Source organism: Pan paniscus, chromosome 13 (genome assembly GCF_029289425.2).
Source record: "Pan paniscus chromosome 13, NHGRI_mPanPan1-v2.0_pri, whole genome shotgun sequence".
Lineage (NCBI taxonomy): Eukaryota > Metazoa > Chordata > Mammalia > Primates > Hominidae > Pan > Pan paniscus.
This window is the reverse complement of record NC_073262.2, coordinates 40,438,834-40,458,463: the sequence shown is the minus strand read 5'-3', so window position 1 is coordinate 40,458,463 and position 19,630 is coordinate 40,438,834. Positions and strand designations below refer to the sequence as shown.

Below are 19,630 nucleotides of genomic sequence, written 5' to 3'. Positions count from 1 at the left end.
GCATCTCAGACTGACCACAGCCATGACAAAGCCCTGAGCGCCGCCTCACCCTCCGCTGCATGCTCTGTAGATGGGGCCACCAGCTGCAGAGGCCAAGATTCTAGGAGCCCGTCTTCCCTTACACCACCAACCTGCCCCTCGAGCCCCTTGCCAGATGTTACCCCCACCCCCGACTCATTCTCACTCTCCCCGCTGATCCCTGCTCTGTCCTGGCCACCTGTGGCTCTCCCTGTACCCCGCCACAGCCAGAGGGACCCTCTGACAGTGAGCAGCAGCCAGACTCTCCCGCAGGAAAGCCCCCGTCACGGGCTCAAATCCCACCAGACCCCTCACATCCAGCCACACAACCCTGCAACAGCCATCCTGCCCTCCCCTCAGGGCCACTGGGCTTGTCACCGTCACCCAGGGCCTCCCTCCCAACCCTGTCCTCAGCCCTCAGCCCCTAAACTTCCTCCCCTCCACCCACCACTCCCTCCTGCCTCCAGCTAACAGGTGAGCTTTGCCATTTTAACAGACCCGCTCCCCTCACTGGAAACCTAGGCTTAAGGACAGGAACTTTGTCTCTCCTTGCAGTATTCGAAGTCCCAGGACAGGGCCCGGCATTCATCAGGGGTGCAAATGACCGCTGCATTAACAAGTGACCACACGAAGGAGGAAGTAGGCAGGCAGGCACAGGCCCAGCCTGAGCGCCACCCCTGCCTGGCTCCCGCAGACAGTCACCCCAGGAGAAGGAAGCCCAAGCCAGGTGCTGCTCAGAAAAGAGGCAAAAGCGTGAGGTTCCCCAGACAGCCACTAGATGTCTGCTCAGCTCCACCAAGTCACCCGCTCTGCCAGCCAGCACCAAGGCCGGCCCAGCTTGCTATTCCTGACAGCAGGTCCGCCAGGTGCTCCCCGACACCCCACAGCTGAGAGGCTGGTGGCAGGGGCACCTGTTCGCTGCTTCTTCTAGGAGGAGACTCTGCCTTGCCCAGCTCGGCTCACCTTTTGTGATGACAGAGCCTGACTCATTTCAGCTTCACTTCTTGAGAGTCTGCCTGAGGATGCTGGATCAAGCACACAGAGACTAGGGACCGAGTCGGTGGCCACCTGCCACTTTGCTCCGAATGTTAGGGCCTTCCCAATCCATCATTCCACATGAAGAGCCCTGAGCCTCCAGCCCGCACCAGCCCAGCAGGCAGGCCCTGCCGTCACTCCCCTCTGCAGTGCCAGCCCCATGAGCTTGGCCCTGTCCCCACAGTTGCAACCACAGATCCGCTCTAACGCAGAAATGTTATCAGTTTAGGAGCATACAATGGCACAAAATGATGGCTGAGGCCATCCTGATTAGAGCTCCACCAGTCTGGCTTTGCCAACTGGATCAGGATCTGTGTAGTTAAAAACATTCATTGTATGCAGAATATTCTAATTTAAAAGTTTCTTGTGTGCTTGAAAGATCATCATAGATGGGGTATTTGAGAATTGGATATGAGCAGGAGAAGACAGCAGGCCCCTGTTTCAGAGGGGCTTCTAGATTTGCCCCAGCTGTTCCTGTAGGACTGAAGCTGTGCCCCTCATCCAGAGCGCTCCCCCGGTGCCCTCTCATGCTCTTCCTCTGATTTGTAGTGTGTGTTTGTTGTACAAAATCACATTACCCTAGTACAAAGCAAGCTTCAGCCCAGTCCCAATAGCAACAAACCCATGATGACAACACATCCAAAGCCACAAACCAGATCAGACCAGATTCACTGCACCGCACAGGGTGAAGTGGGGAAGTCTGGAATTTCCCCATCATCTCCATCGGCCACACCCTGCTGTCCCTTTCCCTGAAGATCTGCCTCCCAGCTGTAAGGACACCCCAGCAACAAGTGAGCTGGCATCATCAGCCTGGCCCACTTCAGCCTGGCTCCGGGTTGGGACCCAGCCGCCGTCAGGTGACAGGGGAAGCCGGCCCTCTCCCACAAAGGGGATGCTTGGCTCTGCCACAGCCTGGCTGGCAGCCTCAGGGAACCCCCAATGTTCATGACAGCCATGGCTCCCTGAGCCCATCCTGCCCGCCCACCTTCCAAAGTGAGGAAAGAACAGAGAAGATAATTACAGATCGCTCCCTAGTTCTGCTAATCAATGAATGTAAGAAGCCCAGATCCCAGATAGTACAATTAGCAGGAGGCTGTAATTACTGCTGCATGTTTTGCCGGCAACACACCCACCTAGCAGGGGATCGAAGGGCCACAGAGCACAGGGCCCCCTGGGAACAGGCTCGGGGGCGGGGGGCACTGCCTCTGCTCTCTGTCTCTCTCTCTCATTAAACCCACTCAGCCGATTCATCCCCACGCTGACCATTCTATACCTACCCCACCACTTCCCATACCCTCTCCTTCACCCTATCCGAGCTGCCATCCCCTCCACTCCCCAGGCCTCCCTCTGCTCAGCTCCCGGCTCCCTCGACTCTGCTCCCCACCACCAATGACCAGAGGGCTCTGCAGAAAACAGCACTCATGTCACCCTACCTGTTTCAACATTTGGCAAAATATTCCAAATCCCGCCCTAGACCTCAAGCCCTGCCATGCTCTGTCCCCCCACTTCCAAGTAAGGAAGGGACTCCCCCATGCCCCTTCCTCACTCGGACTCCCTCCGCCTGAAGGACGGCTCTTCCCCACTCTTCGCCTGATTATGAGACTGTTTTCACCCAAACCCCCCACTTTTCTTTGTAATGACCTCCTCCCTGGTTCACAAGTATGGTGGAAATACTGCTTACGTGTGTGATGGATTCATGTGCGCAAACCAGAGTCAGAAGTTGTTTCATTAGAAAAGCAGCCTTATTGTTGTTCTCCTCTGTACACCACATAACATGATGAAAGCCAGAACAGTGAAGCCTAGACCGAGATCATGTATCTGGAATATCTATGTTAGGAAACAGCACCAACCAAGTCACAGGGCCAGTGTTCTGAGGAGGGGGGTCAAGTCCCATGGTCATGGGCAGGGTGGGGCCAGGGACTCCTGCTGGGGCTCTGACTGCTGGATCCACAGCCAGGTGTCCGGCGAATGAGGTTTCCTGTACCCCAACTGCGGTCAGTGAGGTGGATAAAGATCCCACAGATCTGCGAGCCAGAGGGACTTGACAGCCTGCCTGGGAACCAGCCGAGGAGCTGCCTGCTATGGACTCACCACTGGGAGCCCACAAAGCTGTTCGGACCCACACTGCCTACCCCAGGGGCTCCTGCCCTTCCCTCCTGTTCCAGGTGAGGAGACATTGCAGGGCAGGTGGGCAGCACACACAGCTGAGGGAAGCCGAGGCCAGCCAGGCCTCCACTCTGCATCCCTACAGGGCTGGGCCAGAGTGTGGCCCTCAGAACCACGTAAAGGGACCTCTAAGGCAGCTGGAGGTCCCAACCCAAACCCCTGGCCAGGGCCCACTCATCCCTCGGCTCTCAGCACAGAACCCACCCAGTGTCCTGGCTACGCTCATCCCTAAGGAAAGAAGGGTTCCATGGCCAAGGAAGGCATTTGATTTTGCAGACCACAAAGCAGCAGACTACAAAAATCCCAGTGGGTGAACTCCCTACCCCAAATCCCAGGTCTGCCCCAGACAGGGAAGGCCATGCAGATGAACCCAGGTCTTGCAGGACAATGTATTAGGGTCAACTTGACACAAGCTGACTATAATTCTACAATGTCTCAGTGGGTGACGGAGACCCCAGAAGCCCAGGCTGTGGCCTCAGTATGCTGTGTCATTCTCAGGAGGCTGAACTGCAAGTTCTTTAGATCCGGCTGTGCTAGAAAGACCTGTGTATTTATAGCAGAGGGGTTGCTTGGCTGAGTTGCAACCACGTTTTGGGGATCAGGGCAGGATGCCTCACAGCAATAAGGCAGAAACTGGAAAGGGAGGCTCAGCTTTGGAGCTGGTTTCCCCAGCCAGTGCGGCACCTAACAGAGTGTAAAACCCCGCTGATCCGGTGTTACTGCAACTTCACGCTCCAACAGCATCAAACCCAGGACCTGACGGCAGCAGAATCCCGACTTCTCCCAGCCTGGCAGGAGGCAGCAACCCAGGGCTTCATCTGGAGCTTGAGGAAGGAGGTCCTGCCTGCCTGTTGCACATGAGGGGCCTTAGCGCTGCTTAAAGCTGCACAGGAAAGAGGCAGTCTTAACCCAGGCAGTCAAGGTAGTCAATCCTCTCGCCATTTTAAACTGCTTTTACCATCTAAGTAGGTTTGGTTTCATATGAACTAAAGGCTTCCTCAACCCCAGGAGCAAGGTGGCATCTCACGAGGGCAGAAACCAACAGCAGGCCCTGCTGTTCGGGGCGACTTTAGGAGGGACTCTGAGCTGCTGGTCACATGGCATGCAGGAGTGCTGGACACAGCAGGGGCCACCTTCCCTGGGGAGATGCTGTACTTGGCCCCTGGGGCAGGCACAGGGGCAGCACCAAACCTTAGTGTGCACCACATAGACTGGGGGGGCTGGCATCAGTTCCCAGGCCCCAATTCAATCCCCTGGAGTTAGAATCTTCGGGGTGGGCCCAGGAATCTGTGTTTTCAGCAAACACCCCAAGCAATTTCAGTGCTGCCAGCCTGGTAGTGGTCAACTGATGAGTATCTGGGGTCTGGGATTTTGCAGTCAGGATGTCAGGTCCTGTAACCCCCAACATCTTCAGGCCTGTTCAAAGGAACCCCATGCACATCCATGCACACGGGTGACGCTCTTCCGAGGGTAGCCATGGGTGAAAAGCTGGGGGCGTCCTCTTGCCTTCCCAAGAGACCGTGTTGCAGACTCAGGAGGAGGAGTGGGAGCAGGCGGTTGGCACAGGGACTCCTGGCTCCCCAACAAGGACAACCAGCCCACACCCCCACCCTCACCCCCTAGAACTGCCGTCACATCTGCCAACAGTCCCACCACCTGTCGACAGTCCCACCACCTCTGCAGATGGATTCTTGGGCCAGAGCTCTGTCCCAGGGTGGAAACGTCACTTTGGCTTCCCATGTCCCTGCCCACTGTGCAAAGCTCAGCTCTGCACCCAGCAGGTCAACATCGGCTAAGACAAGGAGCCCATGCCATGTCACCATGCTCCGTCCTGCGGGTGAGAAGGGCCCCACAACTGTCACTGTCACCATGCATGTCTGCACTCCACACTTCACACACAAAAGAGCCTTGAGAGTTTCGGACAAGGAAGTATTTCTTAAAAAAATAATCTACCCGGGCACGGTGGCTCACACCTGTAATCCCAGCACTTTGGGAAGCCGAGGTGGGAGGACTGCCTGAGCTCAGGAGTTTGAGACCAGCCTGGGCAACAACATGGTGAGTCCGCATCTTTAAAAAAAAACAAAAACAAAAACAAAACAAAACAATACAAAAATATATATATATATACACATACACACACACGTGTGTATAACATAAAACATGTTTGTTTGTGTGTACATATATACATATACAGACACATATATATAAACTTTTTAAAAAAGAATCCACATATTTCTGCTCTATTTTGTGCAGATGCACCCACCAACCCACCAACCCACAAGACTTTTGCCCTTTGACCTGACCCCTGGGCTCCGCACATGCCCAGGAATAAATCAAAGCAACATGTCCAGGAGGCACTGCTTGTCAAGTTTCTTGTCTACACATCAGTGATATCAGCGAGTCTGGGGCCTGAAACGTACTTTTCCTGCACTCACACACCCCTCTCTGTCATCCCAAAGGTCATAAAGAAAGTTCCTCCTGTCCCACAGGGACACACACAGACTTTTCTAGCTGGTTGAGATTCTAAGCAGAGAACACACAGGTCATTTCCCCAGAGCAGACACCTGGTAACTGCAACCTGAACTCCCAGGTGAGTGTCCCACTAGCTGGAAGGAAAAACAAGCATGGAGAATTCACAAAGGAAACATTTATAGAATCCAGAAAAGGCATTTACTTTTTATGGGGAGCAATGCACATAAAACCCAAGACTCCAGGAAGCCCTTTGTGCTTCATGATTAAGAGGCTGGGGAGCCCCAAGCCTCCCTGCTAGGAGGTCAGAGTGGAGGTGATTTATGAAGAGTTTATTGAATTCCCAGGGCACAGGATATCTGCCCTGATATGGGAGCTCTGAGAATCATTAAACAACTTGAGGCGGGTAGGAGAGTGAGAAATGGATTCCAAATTATTGAGTTCTCCAGCAAGGGAAACAACTAAAAGAGACCCAAACAGCATCTTCCTCCACTGTGAGCCCAGCCCCCAGAGATTAGGCACCCTGGCCTTACTCACCATCTGTTATGAGTGCTCTACTGGTCAGAACCTTCCCCAGCATGAACTTCAACACGGCCAGGATGCTGCAAAGAATCCCACTTAAAATGGAGACGCTGAACAGGAAATCGTCCTGCAAGAGAAAGTTCCAGATTTCAACAGTTCACCTCCTGCTGGAGCAGATCATCTGCAACCCACTTGCCTTACAGATCAGCCTTGTTCCAAGTACAAATAGTCAGGTGTGCTGCCACCAGGTGGGGGTATACTGCATGCTTTCACACCTCAGTTATGTGTCACCAGGAATTGGAAAAGATGCTCAAAAACAGATAATCCCAATTTATATTTACTTAAAAAACCATTACGTATTTATTTTCCTGTAGGAGATTGACCTCCCCACTATTCTGCTAAAATGAGTAGCAGTCATAGATCAATAACAGAGTTGGTCAGAATGCTAAGAACAGCATCTTCTATATAGAATTTTCCACAGATAACTCACCAAGCAGTTGACTGAGAATTTTGGAACACGTAAACACACCACCGGCCTAACAATCCTTCAACAGAGCCAACTGAATTTGCCACAGGGTCAGTTAGGGCCAGAGCTACTTAAAACCAAATTTTCTCCCCTTAAATTCACACAGGGCAATTGAGAGTTCATAGACATGGGCAGAGAAAATAGCATCTAAAAATATCGTCTGCTACTGACGTTATCTTAACACTTCCTCTAAGTTGTTACCTTACCTTCGCAAGCAAACAAGTGAGTCCCATATGCAATAAGTAAGCACCACTATTCTCCTGACATTGGGGCCCATCCAGCTCTTCTGCTTCAAGCTCCCATGTGTCACTCCCAAGAGACACAGCCTTCAGATTTCCCAATATTAAAATGCAACGGCCAGCAGAACTCTGATGCAGCATCATAAATAGGCAAAGAAATCGGCTTCTCCCTATGCATTTTATTAATCAAATTCACAAACCTCATGTCAGAACCTGGGAAGAGGGAGACAGCCTGCATCATGTTCAAAACTGAACAAAGCCATTTGAAAAGCAACTTCACTGGAAACAGGGTATCTGTATAGGGTCAAAGCATCTCTCCGAAAACATGGGTCAATGACGGTGGTGGTTTTGGCAACCTATGTTCACAAATTCTTTGCTACTCCATCCTCCAAGAGTTGGAGATTAATCTCCCCACCCCATCCCCTGCCCTTGAGTTTGGGCTGGACTTAACAGACTCAAATCTAACACAGAGTAGAGAAAGGGAAAAACAGTAGCTTACCAATGGAGAAACCAAGCAGACACCACCTTAGCCAAGTGATCAAGGTTCACATCACCATTATTAAGTTGTGTTGGTAACATGTGGCCCCTGATACGATGTGACAAGAAGGGCACTTTACCTCCACGGTGTTCCATCCCCAAATCCATAACCTCATTTTAACTGCGAAACAACATCAAACAAACCCAAATGCAGGGACCGTCTACAAAATACCCGACTCCTCACGTGTCAAGGTCATGAAACATGAGGAACGACCGAGAGACTGTCACACACTGGAGACTTAAGGAGATGTGACAAGTAAATGCAACATGGCATCCAGACTGGATCCTGGAACACAAAAAGGTCATCAGTGGGAAAACCGGGGACATGAGAAGAAAGTCTAGGCTTTTGTGAATAGTGCCGTCATCTCATGGTAGAGATTAATTTGCCGTGGCCATGTGCGATGTTAACAGTAGGTCAGGCTGGATGGAGGGGATATGGGAACTCTCTGTACTATCTGTAAAACTCTTCTATTAATCTAAAATTATTTCACATTTAAAAGCTTATTTAAAGTAATCACCTCACTGAAGTTTTACCTCCTCAAATGACCAGTAAGGACCGTCCCAAACCAGGCCTCTTGACAACTCTTCAGTCCCTCCTATGCAGAGGTTACACAGCAGGGGACACAGTGGGAGGGGGTCAGGAGCCCCAGATGGAAGCTCTCTTTGTGCAGGACTCAGCCTAAGTCCAGGAGACAGCACCCACAGAAAATAAGGTGAACATGATGCTACAATCTGAGTATGTGTCCCTCCAAAATTCACACATGGAAACCTAATTGCCAGGGTGATGGTATGAGGAGGTGGGGCCTCTGGGAGGTGATTAGGCTGCAAGGACAGAGCCCTCACTAATGGAATGAGTGCCCTTATAAAAGAGGCCCCATAGTGCTGGCTTGCCCCCTCCGCATGTGAGGACACAGGAAGAAGCCACCATCTCATGAACCAGGAAAAGGGCCCCCACCAGGCACTGAATCTGCTGGCACCTTGTCTTGGACTCCCAGCCTCCAGAACTGTGAGATGGAAGTGTCTGTGGTTTATGAGCCACCCAGTCTGTGGTGTTTTGTTATAATAGCTAGAACTGACTAAGACACATGACCAAAGAATTGCATGTCAACAGCCCCAGGTGCTAACAGGACTCAGGAAGCATAGGCTGGGAGACTGAGGCAGTCAGGAAATTCAAGAACTTTGAGGTCTCAGATTTGGAGACTGAATACTCACTTTGCTTATCCCATGATGCCTGAATCCCCTTTGGCTCCATTCAGTCGCTGTTTGCAAAGCCCTCCTCCCTAAGTTTCCAGAGGTAGAGAAAATCTGTGCTTGCCCCATCTAGGCCCCTAGGGCACAGGGCCTGGGGTGTGCTGCCCCACCCTGAGATGCAGCTCAAGAAACGCCACCCATGGCTTTGGTAGCCCTTCCTCCAGCTCCTAAAGGGAGCTGCAGACCCAGGGCTCGGCCGACCCAGTGGCAGTCGTGTGCCAGGCAGGCCTTTGCTCAACTCTAAACTCCATGGCTTACTGGGAAACAAACACTTGGATCTCAGTTCCTCCTCTGTAAGCGGCAGTGGGATGCCTACAGCCCCTGGCAGCAGCTGGCAGTAAAAGGTACGAGTTGTTGTGAAGGGGCCCAAACACATGATCCACACACAAACGTCCTCCACCTGCCAGCCGCATCGGGTGCTCACGGTGAGCCCCAGACAAGCCTGGTCAGCATTCTCGTAAGAGAGACACAGGAAGCTTGTCACCGAGAAATAAGTATGCATGGTGAAACATAAAGAAACTTCAACTTCCAAGAGACCAGGACTGAGCTCCACCGCGGCCTATCCAGGGGCTATGCGGGAAGTTTCCTGTACCTGGGAGGCTTCATCTCGGGGGAGCTCTCAATGGACCGGAGGGCCCCGAGGTCCAGCTCCTGGAGGACTCGGGTGGGCTTCCTGGGGCGAAAAAAGTAGAAGCACTGGGTGGCAGCTTCAAAGGCACTGAAGCGGGAGCCCCACTTACTAGCTGTGTGACTCTGGGCAGGTCACTTAACCCCTCCCTCCCTCCACTGTCCTACCTATAAAGTGGAAAAAAATAACAGACTCCCTCACGGTGGCTGCATATACTGCGTGCACAGAGCTCAGCTGGAACTACGTTGCCCAGAATTTCCTTCCTACGTGGTTCCCAGTTGAAGCTGACTCCCAGAGACATCTGCATGAGTGAAAGGTGGAGGTGAAGCGGCTCCGGTGCTGCCGCAGCTCAGCCAGGCACGTTCTGTGGCTCCACGGGCTCGCCCAGGGGAGAGAGGGGCAGCACCGAGCCCATGGATTCTCCGCTCCTGCTGCATCTCCCCGCTCCAGCTTCGCTGAGTCATAAGCCAGGCGTGCATATAGCTCTGTGGCAAAGGCGCCAGCTTCTTCTGCAGGATGCCCAATGTCATGGAGGCTGAGACAGTGAGGGTCACGTACAGGTCCAGGCCATCTTCATGGGCGCCAGTTTGTCCTTGCGCCTTCCTCTTTGCCCAGCCTTCTTTCCTGACTGCACGGCTGCTGACTTCAGACCAACACCACACTCAGAGGCAACCGCTTTACCAGGACGTCGGCACCAGCAACCACCATGTGGAAAGTCGCACCCCTGCCACAAACCCCTATTCTGCATCACTTAGAGGGGTTTGCTTCCCTGCCTGAACCCTACCATAAAACTTCATACGAGGCCGGGCGCGGTGGCTCACGCCTGTAATCCTAGCACTTTGGGAGGCTGAGGCAGGCGGATCACGAGGTCAGGAGATCAAGACCATCCTGACTAACACAGTGAAACCTCGTCTCTACTAAAAATACAAAAAATTAGCTGGGCGCGGTGGCGGGCGCCTGTAGTCCTAGCTACTCGGGAGGCTGAGGCAGGAGAATTGTGTGAACCCGGGAGGCGGAGCTTGCAGTGAGCTGAGACAGCGCCACTGCACTCCAGCCTGGGTGACAGAGTGAGACTCCGTCTCAAAAAAAAAAAAAAAAACTTCATACGGATGTGTCATGGGGTCAAACAGGGCCCGGCACAGAGTGAATGCTATATTAGTATTGGGAAGCTAAGTTTTTTAATGTAGAGAAGCCAAGATGCAAAATGCAGGCTTTTTCTGAGCATGGGTTATTTCTACCAGCCACCCTTTGCTCCTAGGACTGGCTCTGAGAGAGCAATTACCTTTCCCTGTAGAGGAACAGAGTCTGGGGCCATCTCTGAGTGTCACGCAAAGCTGCAGGCTGCAGCTGACCACTGCTGAGTGGATCTGCCTCAGAAACAGATGAACCCTGCGGAGGAACCCAAGGAGGATCCAGGCTGGCACAGACCTGCCAAAGCCCCTCTCCCAAAACCAGTTTTCAATGTCCTGAAAGCTCTGTGATTACCCTACCCAGGCCCAGATGGCTCTCCTGCGGTGCATGTGCTCCTCTCTCCACACGGCTGCCATGTTGACTGTTGGCATGAACAGAATGTCACAGAGATGCAGTCAGCAGCCTGCTCAAGACATCAGTACCTGGCTGGGCATGGTAGCTCATGCCTGGAATCCCAGTGCTTTGAGAGGCCGAGGCGGGAAGATCACTTGAAGCCAGGAGTTCAACACCAGCCTGGGCAACATAGCGAGACCTGGTCTTTACAAAAAATATAAATATTAGCCAGGCATGGTGGCACATGCTTGTAGCCCCAGCTACTCAGGAGGCTGAAGCAAGTGGATCACTTGAGGCCAGGAGGTTGAGACTGCAGTGAGCTATAATAGTGCCACTGCACTCCAGCCTGGGCAATAGAGTGAGACTCTACCTATAAAACTATGTTTAAAAAGACATCAGTCCCTGTTATGGACTAGATGTCTGTGTTCCTACAAAATTCATATGTTGAAGCCCTAACCCCAATGTGATAGTATTTGGAGAGGGGGCCTTTGAAAGATAATTAGGGTTAGATTAGGTCATAGGGGGACCTCATAATGAGACTAGTACCCTTATAAGAAAACAGAAGATCTTTTTCCCCACCACCGACGTGCACCAAGGAAAGGACACATGAGGACACAGTGAGAAGGCAGCCATCTGTAACCCAAGGAAGGATCCCTCACCAGATGCTGACTCTGCTGGCACATTCATTGTGGACTTCAGTCTCCAGAACTGTGAAGAAGAAATTCCTGTTGTTTAAGCCACCTAGTCTACGACATTTGTCTTTGGCACCCCAAGCTAAGACAGTCTGTAAGTTTAATAAAAGGAAGTTTCTGAGAAGATTCCTTTCAGAGAGTCAGGAAGCCACAGCAGACATGGAGACATGGCTGATGATGAGAAACCATAACACGTGTAAGCTGTTCCACCACTGACTCCTCTCAAGGTGCGGCCGCACCTACCATGCCACTGAATTCTCAGCACTGTCAGAGTGGGCGTCTGACAGATGCATAAACAGTTGGAGAGAGGCTAAATGACTTTCCCAGGGTCACTCTGCAGTGGCAGGACCTGGAATTGTTCCCAGCTGTAAACTCTACCAGGTCGCCTCATCTAAGGCCTTATCATCATCTCTCATGTCCCTCAACAGTGGACTCCGTGAAAACAGCAACAGCGATTTCCTTGCTGGGCATTCAGTTCCTGCTGTTACCAGCACTGTGTCTCTATAATTTCTCACAGTTGAATCTTCACTGATTGATGGAAGATTATGACAAAAAGGTTTAAGGAAATTAGCCACTCATTCAAAGCCAAGTATAAATGTACATTAAAGGTAAACTCCACATAAATTTTGTCCATGCTGGCAAACTCCTTCAACATCTTGTAGTAGCAAAGCCATAAAAGATTGATATACTTGACTAGAGAGAAGTTAAAACATATTCAGGGGAAAGATCAAATACAAACTAGGAAAAGGGTTATCACAAAGGGTTAATCTCCTTACTATAGAAAGGGCTCATGGAAATCTAGAGGAAAAAGACCAACAAAGAGAAAATGGACAAAGATATATGTGAGAGACAGTTAAAAATAACATAAATTTTAAACATATGAAAAAGGCTCAAATGTTCATAAAAGAAATGAAAGCCAAAACTATAGTAAGATCCTTTTTATCTAACCAAAAATATTACAAGGCTATGAGAAAACAGTCTCTCATACAATTCTGGTGGCAGTGCAAAATGGTCCAACCTGTACAGAGAACAATTTGACAATTTCTCTGAAAAGTACAAATCTACCCTTTGAGCAAGCCGCCCACTTATGTGAATTTATCTTACTGCTATACCTGTACATGTATGCAAATGACGGCACATATGGGCCATTCATTACAGCAATGAAAACACTTTTACATAACTGATAGAACAAACTAACAGAAAGTCAGTAAACAGAAGACTTCAACAACATGATCAACCAGCTTTGCCTGACATTTACGGAACATCTACCCTACAAAGGCAGGACACACATTCTTTTTAAATGTGATATTAATGTAGATCACATTCTATGCCATTAAAAAGATGTCAACCAATTAAAAAACTGAAATTATACAAGGCATATTCTCTGACAATGGGATTAAACTAGAAATCAGTAACAGGATGATATCTAGAATATTCTAGTATTTGGAAACTAAACAATAAAACAACCCACTTCTTAAAAACTCATGAATCAAAGAATAAGTCACCAGGGAAATTACAATATATTTTGAAGTGAAATAAAGTAGAACAATAGTATACTGAAATTAGTGGTATGCAGCAAAAGCAGAGCTAAGAGGAAAATTTATAGTAAATAATGTACTTAAAAATGTTTAAAAGGCCTAATATCAATGATCTGAGCTTTGCCTTTAAGAAAAAATTAAAAGAAAATCAAATTAATCCCAAAGTAAGGAGAAGGAAAGAAATAATAAACTTATGAGCAGAAATCAATGAGACAGACCAGGTGCGGTGGCTCACAACTGTAATCCCAGCACTTTGGGAGTCCGAGGCAGGTGGATCACTTGAGGTCAGGAGTTCGAGACCAGCCTGACCAACATGGGGAAACCCTGTCTCTACTAAAAATACAAAATTAGCTGGGTGTGGTGCCTCACATCTGTAATCCCAGCTACATGAGAGGCTGGGGCAGGAGAATCACTTGAACCAGGGAGGCAGAGGTTGCAGTGACCCAAGATCACACCATTGCACTCTAGCCTGTGCAACAAGAGTGAAACTATCTCAAAAAGAAAAAAAAAAAAAGAAAAAGAAACCAATGAGACAGAAAATGGATAAACAGTAGAGAAGAATCAATAAAACCAAAGACCTTGATAAAGATCAGTAACGTAGGATAAACCTCCAGGACTCTTCTAGAAGAAAGAGGACACATGTTACCAATATCAGGAATGAGAGAAGGTACATCACTACAGATCCAACAGGATCTATTAAGAAGATAACAAGGAAATATAACCAACTTGATGCCAATAAATTTGACAACTTAGAAGAAATAGACAAATCAAACGTCATCCAAGAAGTAGATAACCTGAAGAACCCTGTATCAACCGAAGACCTTGAAACTGTAGTGAAAATCCTTCTCACAAAACTTCAGGCCCCAATGCTTTTACTGGCAAATTCTGCCAAACATTTAATCATTTAAAGGAGAAATAACCAATTCTAAAACATCTCTTTCAGAAAAAAAAGATAAAGAAGAAACACTTCCCAATTTATTTCTGAGGCCAGCATTACCATGACACTAAAAGCAGAAGCATCACAAGAAAACTACAGACCAATAGCTCTCATGAATCAGACTTAAAAGTCCTCAACAAAGTATCAGCAACACAAATTCAGCAATATATAAAAAGGATAATACAACATGACCAAACGGGGTTTATCCTGGGGAACCAATATCGATTAAACATTCAAATATCAATCAAAGCAATTTCCCATATTGACAGAACAAAAAGAAAGCCCATATAATCATCTCAATAGATGCAGAAAAAGCATTTGTTGTGTCAAATGTGTCCCTACCCACTCCTGGAGAAGGGAAGGAGAAACGGAGGAAGCCAAAGACTTCTCAGCACTCTAGGAATGGAAAGGAATTTCCTCAACCTGATAAATGGTATCTAGGAAAAACCTACAACTAATATCAACCAATGGTGAAAAAAATGAATGTTACTCCTAAGATCAAGAAAAAGGCAAGGACATCTACTTTCATTACTTCCATTTGACTCTGATTAGGAGGGAATAGCCAGTATACAGATAGAAAAGAAAGAAGTAAAGCCATTTTTATTTACAGACTACATAATTTTCTATTTTGAAAACCCTCACTAATTTACCACTCCTCCCACACACAAAACATACTTATTAGAACTATAAGTGAGTTTAATAAGACCACATACCAAGTTAGCAAGTAAAACTCAACTGTATTTCTGTATACTAGCTAGAAATATGGAGTTTTTGGAAATACTATTTAAAGTAGCATAAAAATACTAAATACTCAGTGATAAATTTTACATGTAAGACCTGTGCACTGAAAACTACAAAATATTACGGAGATAAATTAAAAGATTTTAGTACATGGAAAGATATACTGTGTTCAATTATTATTAAAACGTTAGTTCTCCCCAAACTGATCTGGATGCAAAAGCCACCCTAAGCCAAATCCCAGCAGGCTTTTTTAAAGAAATAAAAATGGACAAGTTGATTTTAAAAGTTATGTGTAAATGAAAGGGCTTACAATAAGTAAAGTGATTTTGAAAAAGAACAAGTTTCAAAGGTTTACACAAGGCCTTTCCTTATTTGATTTATGAAATAAGTCATTTCCAAACTGATTTATTATGAAGCTATTGTAATCAAGAAGTAATACTGTCATAAAGCCAGACAGACATACAGATCAACAGAACAAAATAGCCTAGAAATCAGTCCACTCTCAGATATAGTCATTTAGTTTTAGACAAAAGCACAAAAGCAATCCAGTGGAAAATGTAAAGTCTTTACAACTAACAGCACTAGAACAATTGGATACGTGTAAGGAAAGAAATAAATCCTGATCCTTATTTCACACTATATATAAATTTTAATTTTAGATGGACTGCAGATCTCAAAGTGAAGCTAAAACTGTAAAACTAAATTATGTATGACCTTGGGTTAGGCAAAGTATTTCCTATGACAAAAAACAAGCACTAACTATTAAGAAAACTGTGATTAATTAGACTTTGTCAAAATTAAAACTTTTGCTCCTTGAAAGACTATTAAGAAAATGAAGGCAAGCCATGATACAGAAAAAAAAATTGTAAAACATATCTGATACAGAACTGGTATCCAGAATATTTAATAATTTCTACATCTCAATAAGAAAACAGATGACTCAATTAAAACAGAAGGCAAAAATTTAAACACTTTACCAAATAAGATGTAAGAACAGCAAATAAGCACAAATAAAGATAATCAACATTATTGGTCAACAGGGAAAAGTACATGGAAACCACTGTAAGTGACCACTACATACTCATTAGAATCACCAAAATTAAAAAAAAGAAAACACATAATACCAAGTATGTGAGGACGTACAGCAACTGGAACTCTCATATGTTGCTGGTGAGAATGTAAAATGGTACAGTCATTTCGTAAAAGAGATTGGCCATTCCTTATGAAATTAAATATAGACTTACCATAGGATTCAGCAATTCTACTCCAAGAGAAATGAAGGCATACGTCCACACGAACACTTGCACACCAGTGTTCTCAGCTGCTAATTTCATAATAGTCAAAAACTGGAAATAACCTAAATGTCCAACCACTGGTGAATGGAATAACAAACTGTCATCTGTCCAGACAACAGAATATTACTCAGCAATAAATAAGAATGAACCACAGATATGTTCAGCAAGAATAGGGCTGCATTTCAAAAGCATTATGCTAAATAAAAGAAGATAGACACAAGAGACTAAATACTGAACTATTTCATTTATATGACTGCAGAAAAGGGAACCTAAAGTAACAGAAAGCAGACTAGCTGGGGAGAGGAGGTGATTAATGACAGCAAAGGGGCAGGAGGGATCATTCTGGGGATGATGGGAATATTCTATATCTTCATTGTGGTGGTAGTTCTGTGACAATACACATCTGTCAAAACTCATCAAGTTGCGTACTTAAAGGGTGAATTTTATTGTATGTACATTATATCTCAATAAAACTAATTGTTTTAAAAAATACTATTTATCTCAGGGATTCTTAGGTGATAATTACTGACATTTACATAATTCAGCTTATACACATAAGCTGGTATGATCATGTACATCGTAATGTTCATAATGTTCCTAATGTCCATTATTGGAATGTACAGTAAAGGACACAGATCAAACCACAGTCGTTGTAAAGATTAAATCAGAGGCTTAGAGGTCAGTGGTGGAACATGGACCTGGAGGGCTGGCTTTAAGTCTCAGGAGCTTCCTATGGATGTGGGTAAACACTCCTTTTTCTAGACATCTCAAGTGTTTTATCCTCTATTAAGCTTTTCCTGACAGCCCATCAGTGTTCTCACTGACCCTGTAGTATGGCCTGCAGAAGTCTGGGTTCTACATGATTATCATCACTGCCATGCCTCATGTTCAATTCAACTTAGTAAACCCCAGTTGAGTGCCTTCTGTTTACTCCTTCAACAAGTTTCCTCTTTATCATCAACTTCTCTGGAAAACCTTGTCTGACTCCTCCAGGCTGAGTAGGAACCCTCTGCCCACTGAAGACTGCATACCACACCTACGTTTAGCACTTGCTGCAGCATCTCGTAGTCTTTGGCTCACCCACCCCTCTTTCTTATCTGCCTGTGAGCTCTATGTCAGGGAGAACGTTGTGTTGCTCATTTTTGTCCGGCACGTGTCCAGTGTCAGTCGCACTGCTGGCTCTGACAGAGCACTTGGGAACCACTATGCAGGAGGTACTGGGTGAATTTCTAGGGAGATAGGCATAAATGTGATGCCATTTTACTCTCAAGGAACTTACAACCTAGTTAGAGAGATAGACACACAAGCCAATAACTGTAACATAGTGCGATCTGTTTGTTTAAAAGCTGTGGCAGAGAAATGTGCCACGTTGGAGTGAATAAGCAGCATGGTATATACATGATGTGCAGGGTGGAATTTGGTAAGTCCCACCTTTCAGGAACCGTCAGTTTGCTAACCTGGACTTCATGAGAGTGTTTAGTATGTATCATAGCCATGTGGAAATTTCTGGACAATCCAAATACTTCAATCAATGACATCAATAAAGACTCACTGAGCACCAGTGTATAGGCTGAAGTGTTTTACAAGAAGCAAAGAGTAAGCATAGCTTTTGCTTTTAAGATAGTAACCTTCAGATGAGAAAACATACCATGAAGGCCTAGAAAGTAAGATTTTTTTCAAAGAGAGCAAGAAAGAAAATATTGGATAAGCACCAACAAGGAAGTCTGTAATGAATTATCAACCCAAGGTCATACCTATTGAAATGGAAGAACATGGACCTCATAGCACTTTTCTGTCCATCCCATCCCACAGAGTGGTGAAGCTGTACAAGATGTGGAATGGACAGGTTTGTTGATTTGGTTTGGATGTTTGTCCTCTCCAAATCTCATGTTGAAATGTGATTCCAAATGTTGGAGGTGAGGCCTGGTGGGAGGTGACTTGATCATGGGGGCAGATCCCTCATGAATGGTTTGGCACCATCCTCTTGATAGTGGGATTATTATCAAGTTATTTCATGTGAGATCTGATTGTTTAAAAGTCTGGAACCTCCTTGTTCCCACTCTTGCTACTGCTCTCACCGTGTGATTCCTTGGCTTTGCCCTTTACCTTCTACCATGACTGTAAGCATCCTCAGGCCCTCACTAGAAGTCCAGCAGATGTTGGTGCCATGATTATACAGCCTGTAGAACCATGAGTCAATTAAACCTGTTTTCTTTATAAATTACCTAGCATCAGGTATTTCTTTTAAGATACCTGAAAATGTGGAAGCAGCTTTGGAATTGGGTAATGGGCAGAGGTTGGAAGAATTTGGAGGGCTCAGGAGAAGACTAGAAGGGAAAGTTTGGAATTTCTTAGAGACTGTTAAATAGTTGTGACCATAATGCTCATAAAAATATGGGCAGTGAAGGCCAGGCTGAAGAGGTCTCAGATGGAAACAAGGAAGTTATTGGGAACTGGAGTGAAGATTGCCCACGTATGCCTTAGCAGAGAACTTAGCTGCTTTGTGTTTGTGCCCTAGGAATCTGTGGAAGTTTGAACTTAAGAGTGATGACTTAGGGTATGTAGGTTGAAGAAACTTCTAAACAGCAAAGCATTCAAGAGATGGTGTGGCTGCATCTAACAACCTACCATCAGATGTGGAAGCAAAATAGTTAAAGCTGAACTTAAAATTAAAAGGGAAGCAGAGTGTTAAAAGTTTGCAAAATTTGCAGCCTGGGCCCGTGGTAGGGAAGGAATCCAAGCAGCCTGTGGAGCAACTACTTGCTAGAGAGATTAGCAGGACTGAAAGGGAGCCAGGTGTTCATAGCCAAGACAATGGGGAAAAAGGCCTTGAAGGCACTTGAGAAATCTTCAAGTCAGCCCCTCTCATCGCAGCCCCAGAGGCCTCAGAGGAAAGAATCATTTTGGGATCCAGGCCCAGGGCTCTTGCTGCCTTATGCAGCCTTGGGATACTGCTCCCCTCATCCTGGGGTGGAAGGGGTCAGTTCTGGGGATTAGTGCCCTTCCTCATAAGAGAGACCCCAAAGGACGTCCTTGTTTCTTCCCCATGTGAGAACACAGTGAGAAGACAGCCATTGATGAACCTGGAGGCAGGCCCTCACAAGACACCAAATCTGCTGGTAACTAGATCTTGAACCTCCCAACCTCCAGAACCATGAAAGATCCATTTCTGTTGTTTGTAAGCTGCCCAGTCTATGGCATTCGGTGATAGCAGCCTGAATGAACTAAGACAGTCCTGCAGCCCAAACTTCAGGGAAGCGTAGAAGATGCCAGCTCACCCTTCTCCCAACATGCCCCCTGCATTCCAGACTGTGTGGGACAAAAGCCAATGGCCAGTGCATCTGAGTGGAATGTCTTTTCCAAGAGCTAGTAATGCTCAGATTTGAATTTTCCAACTTCATTGCCCCAAAGTGTGAAAAACAACACCTCTACCCTATTGAACAAAATGTTTATACAGGGATTCCAAGAACCTGACGGACCCCTGGGGTATAAAAAGCATTACATCCCAAATG

The 19,630-nt window shown here is 46.8% G+C and overlaps 1 protein-coding gene across 1 annotated transcript in view; it reads right to left on the bottom strand.

Moving 5' to 3' along the window:
* The window catches only part of TMEM163 (transmembrane protein 163), a 257,267-nt gene that overhangs the window by 6,056 nt on the left and 231,581 nt on the right, over positions 1 to 19,630 (bottom strand). The window contains exon 6 of the mRNA XM_034954103.3: positions 6,226 to 6,337. Within this exon, the coding sequence (XP_034809994.1) occupies positions 6,226 to 6,337 (112 nt within the window). The remainder of the gene's footprint in view (positions 1 to 6,225; positions 6,338 to 19,630) is intronic.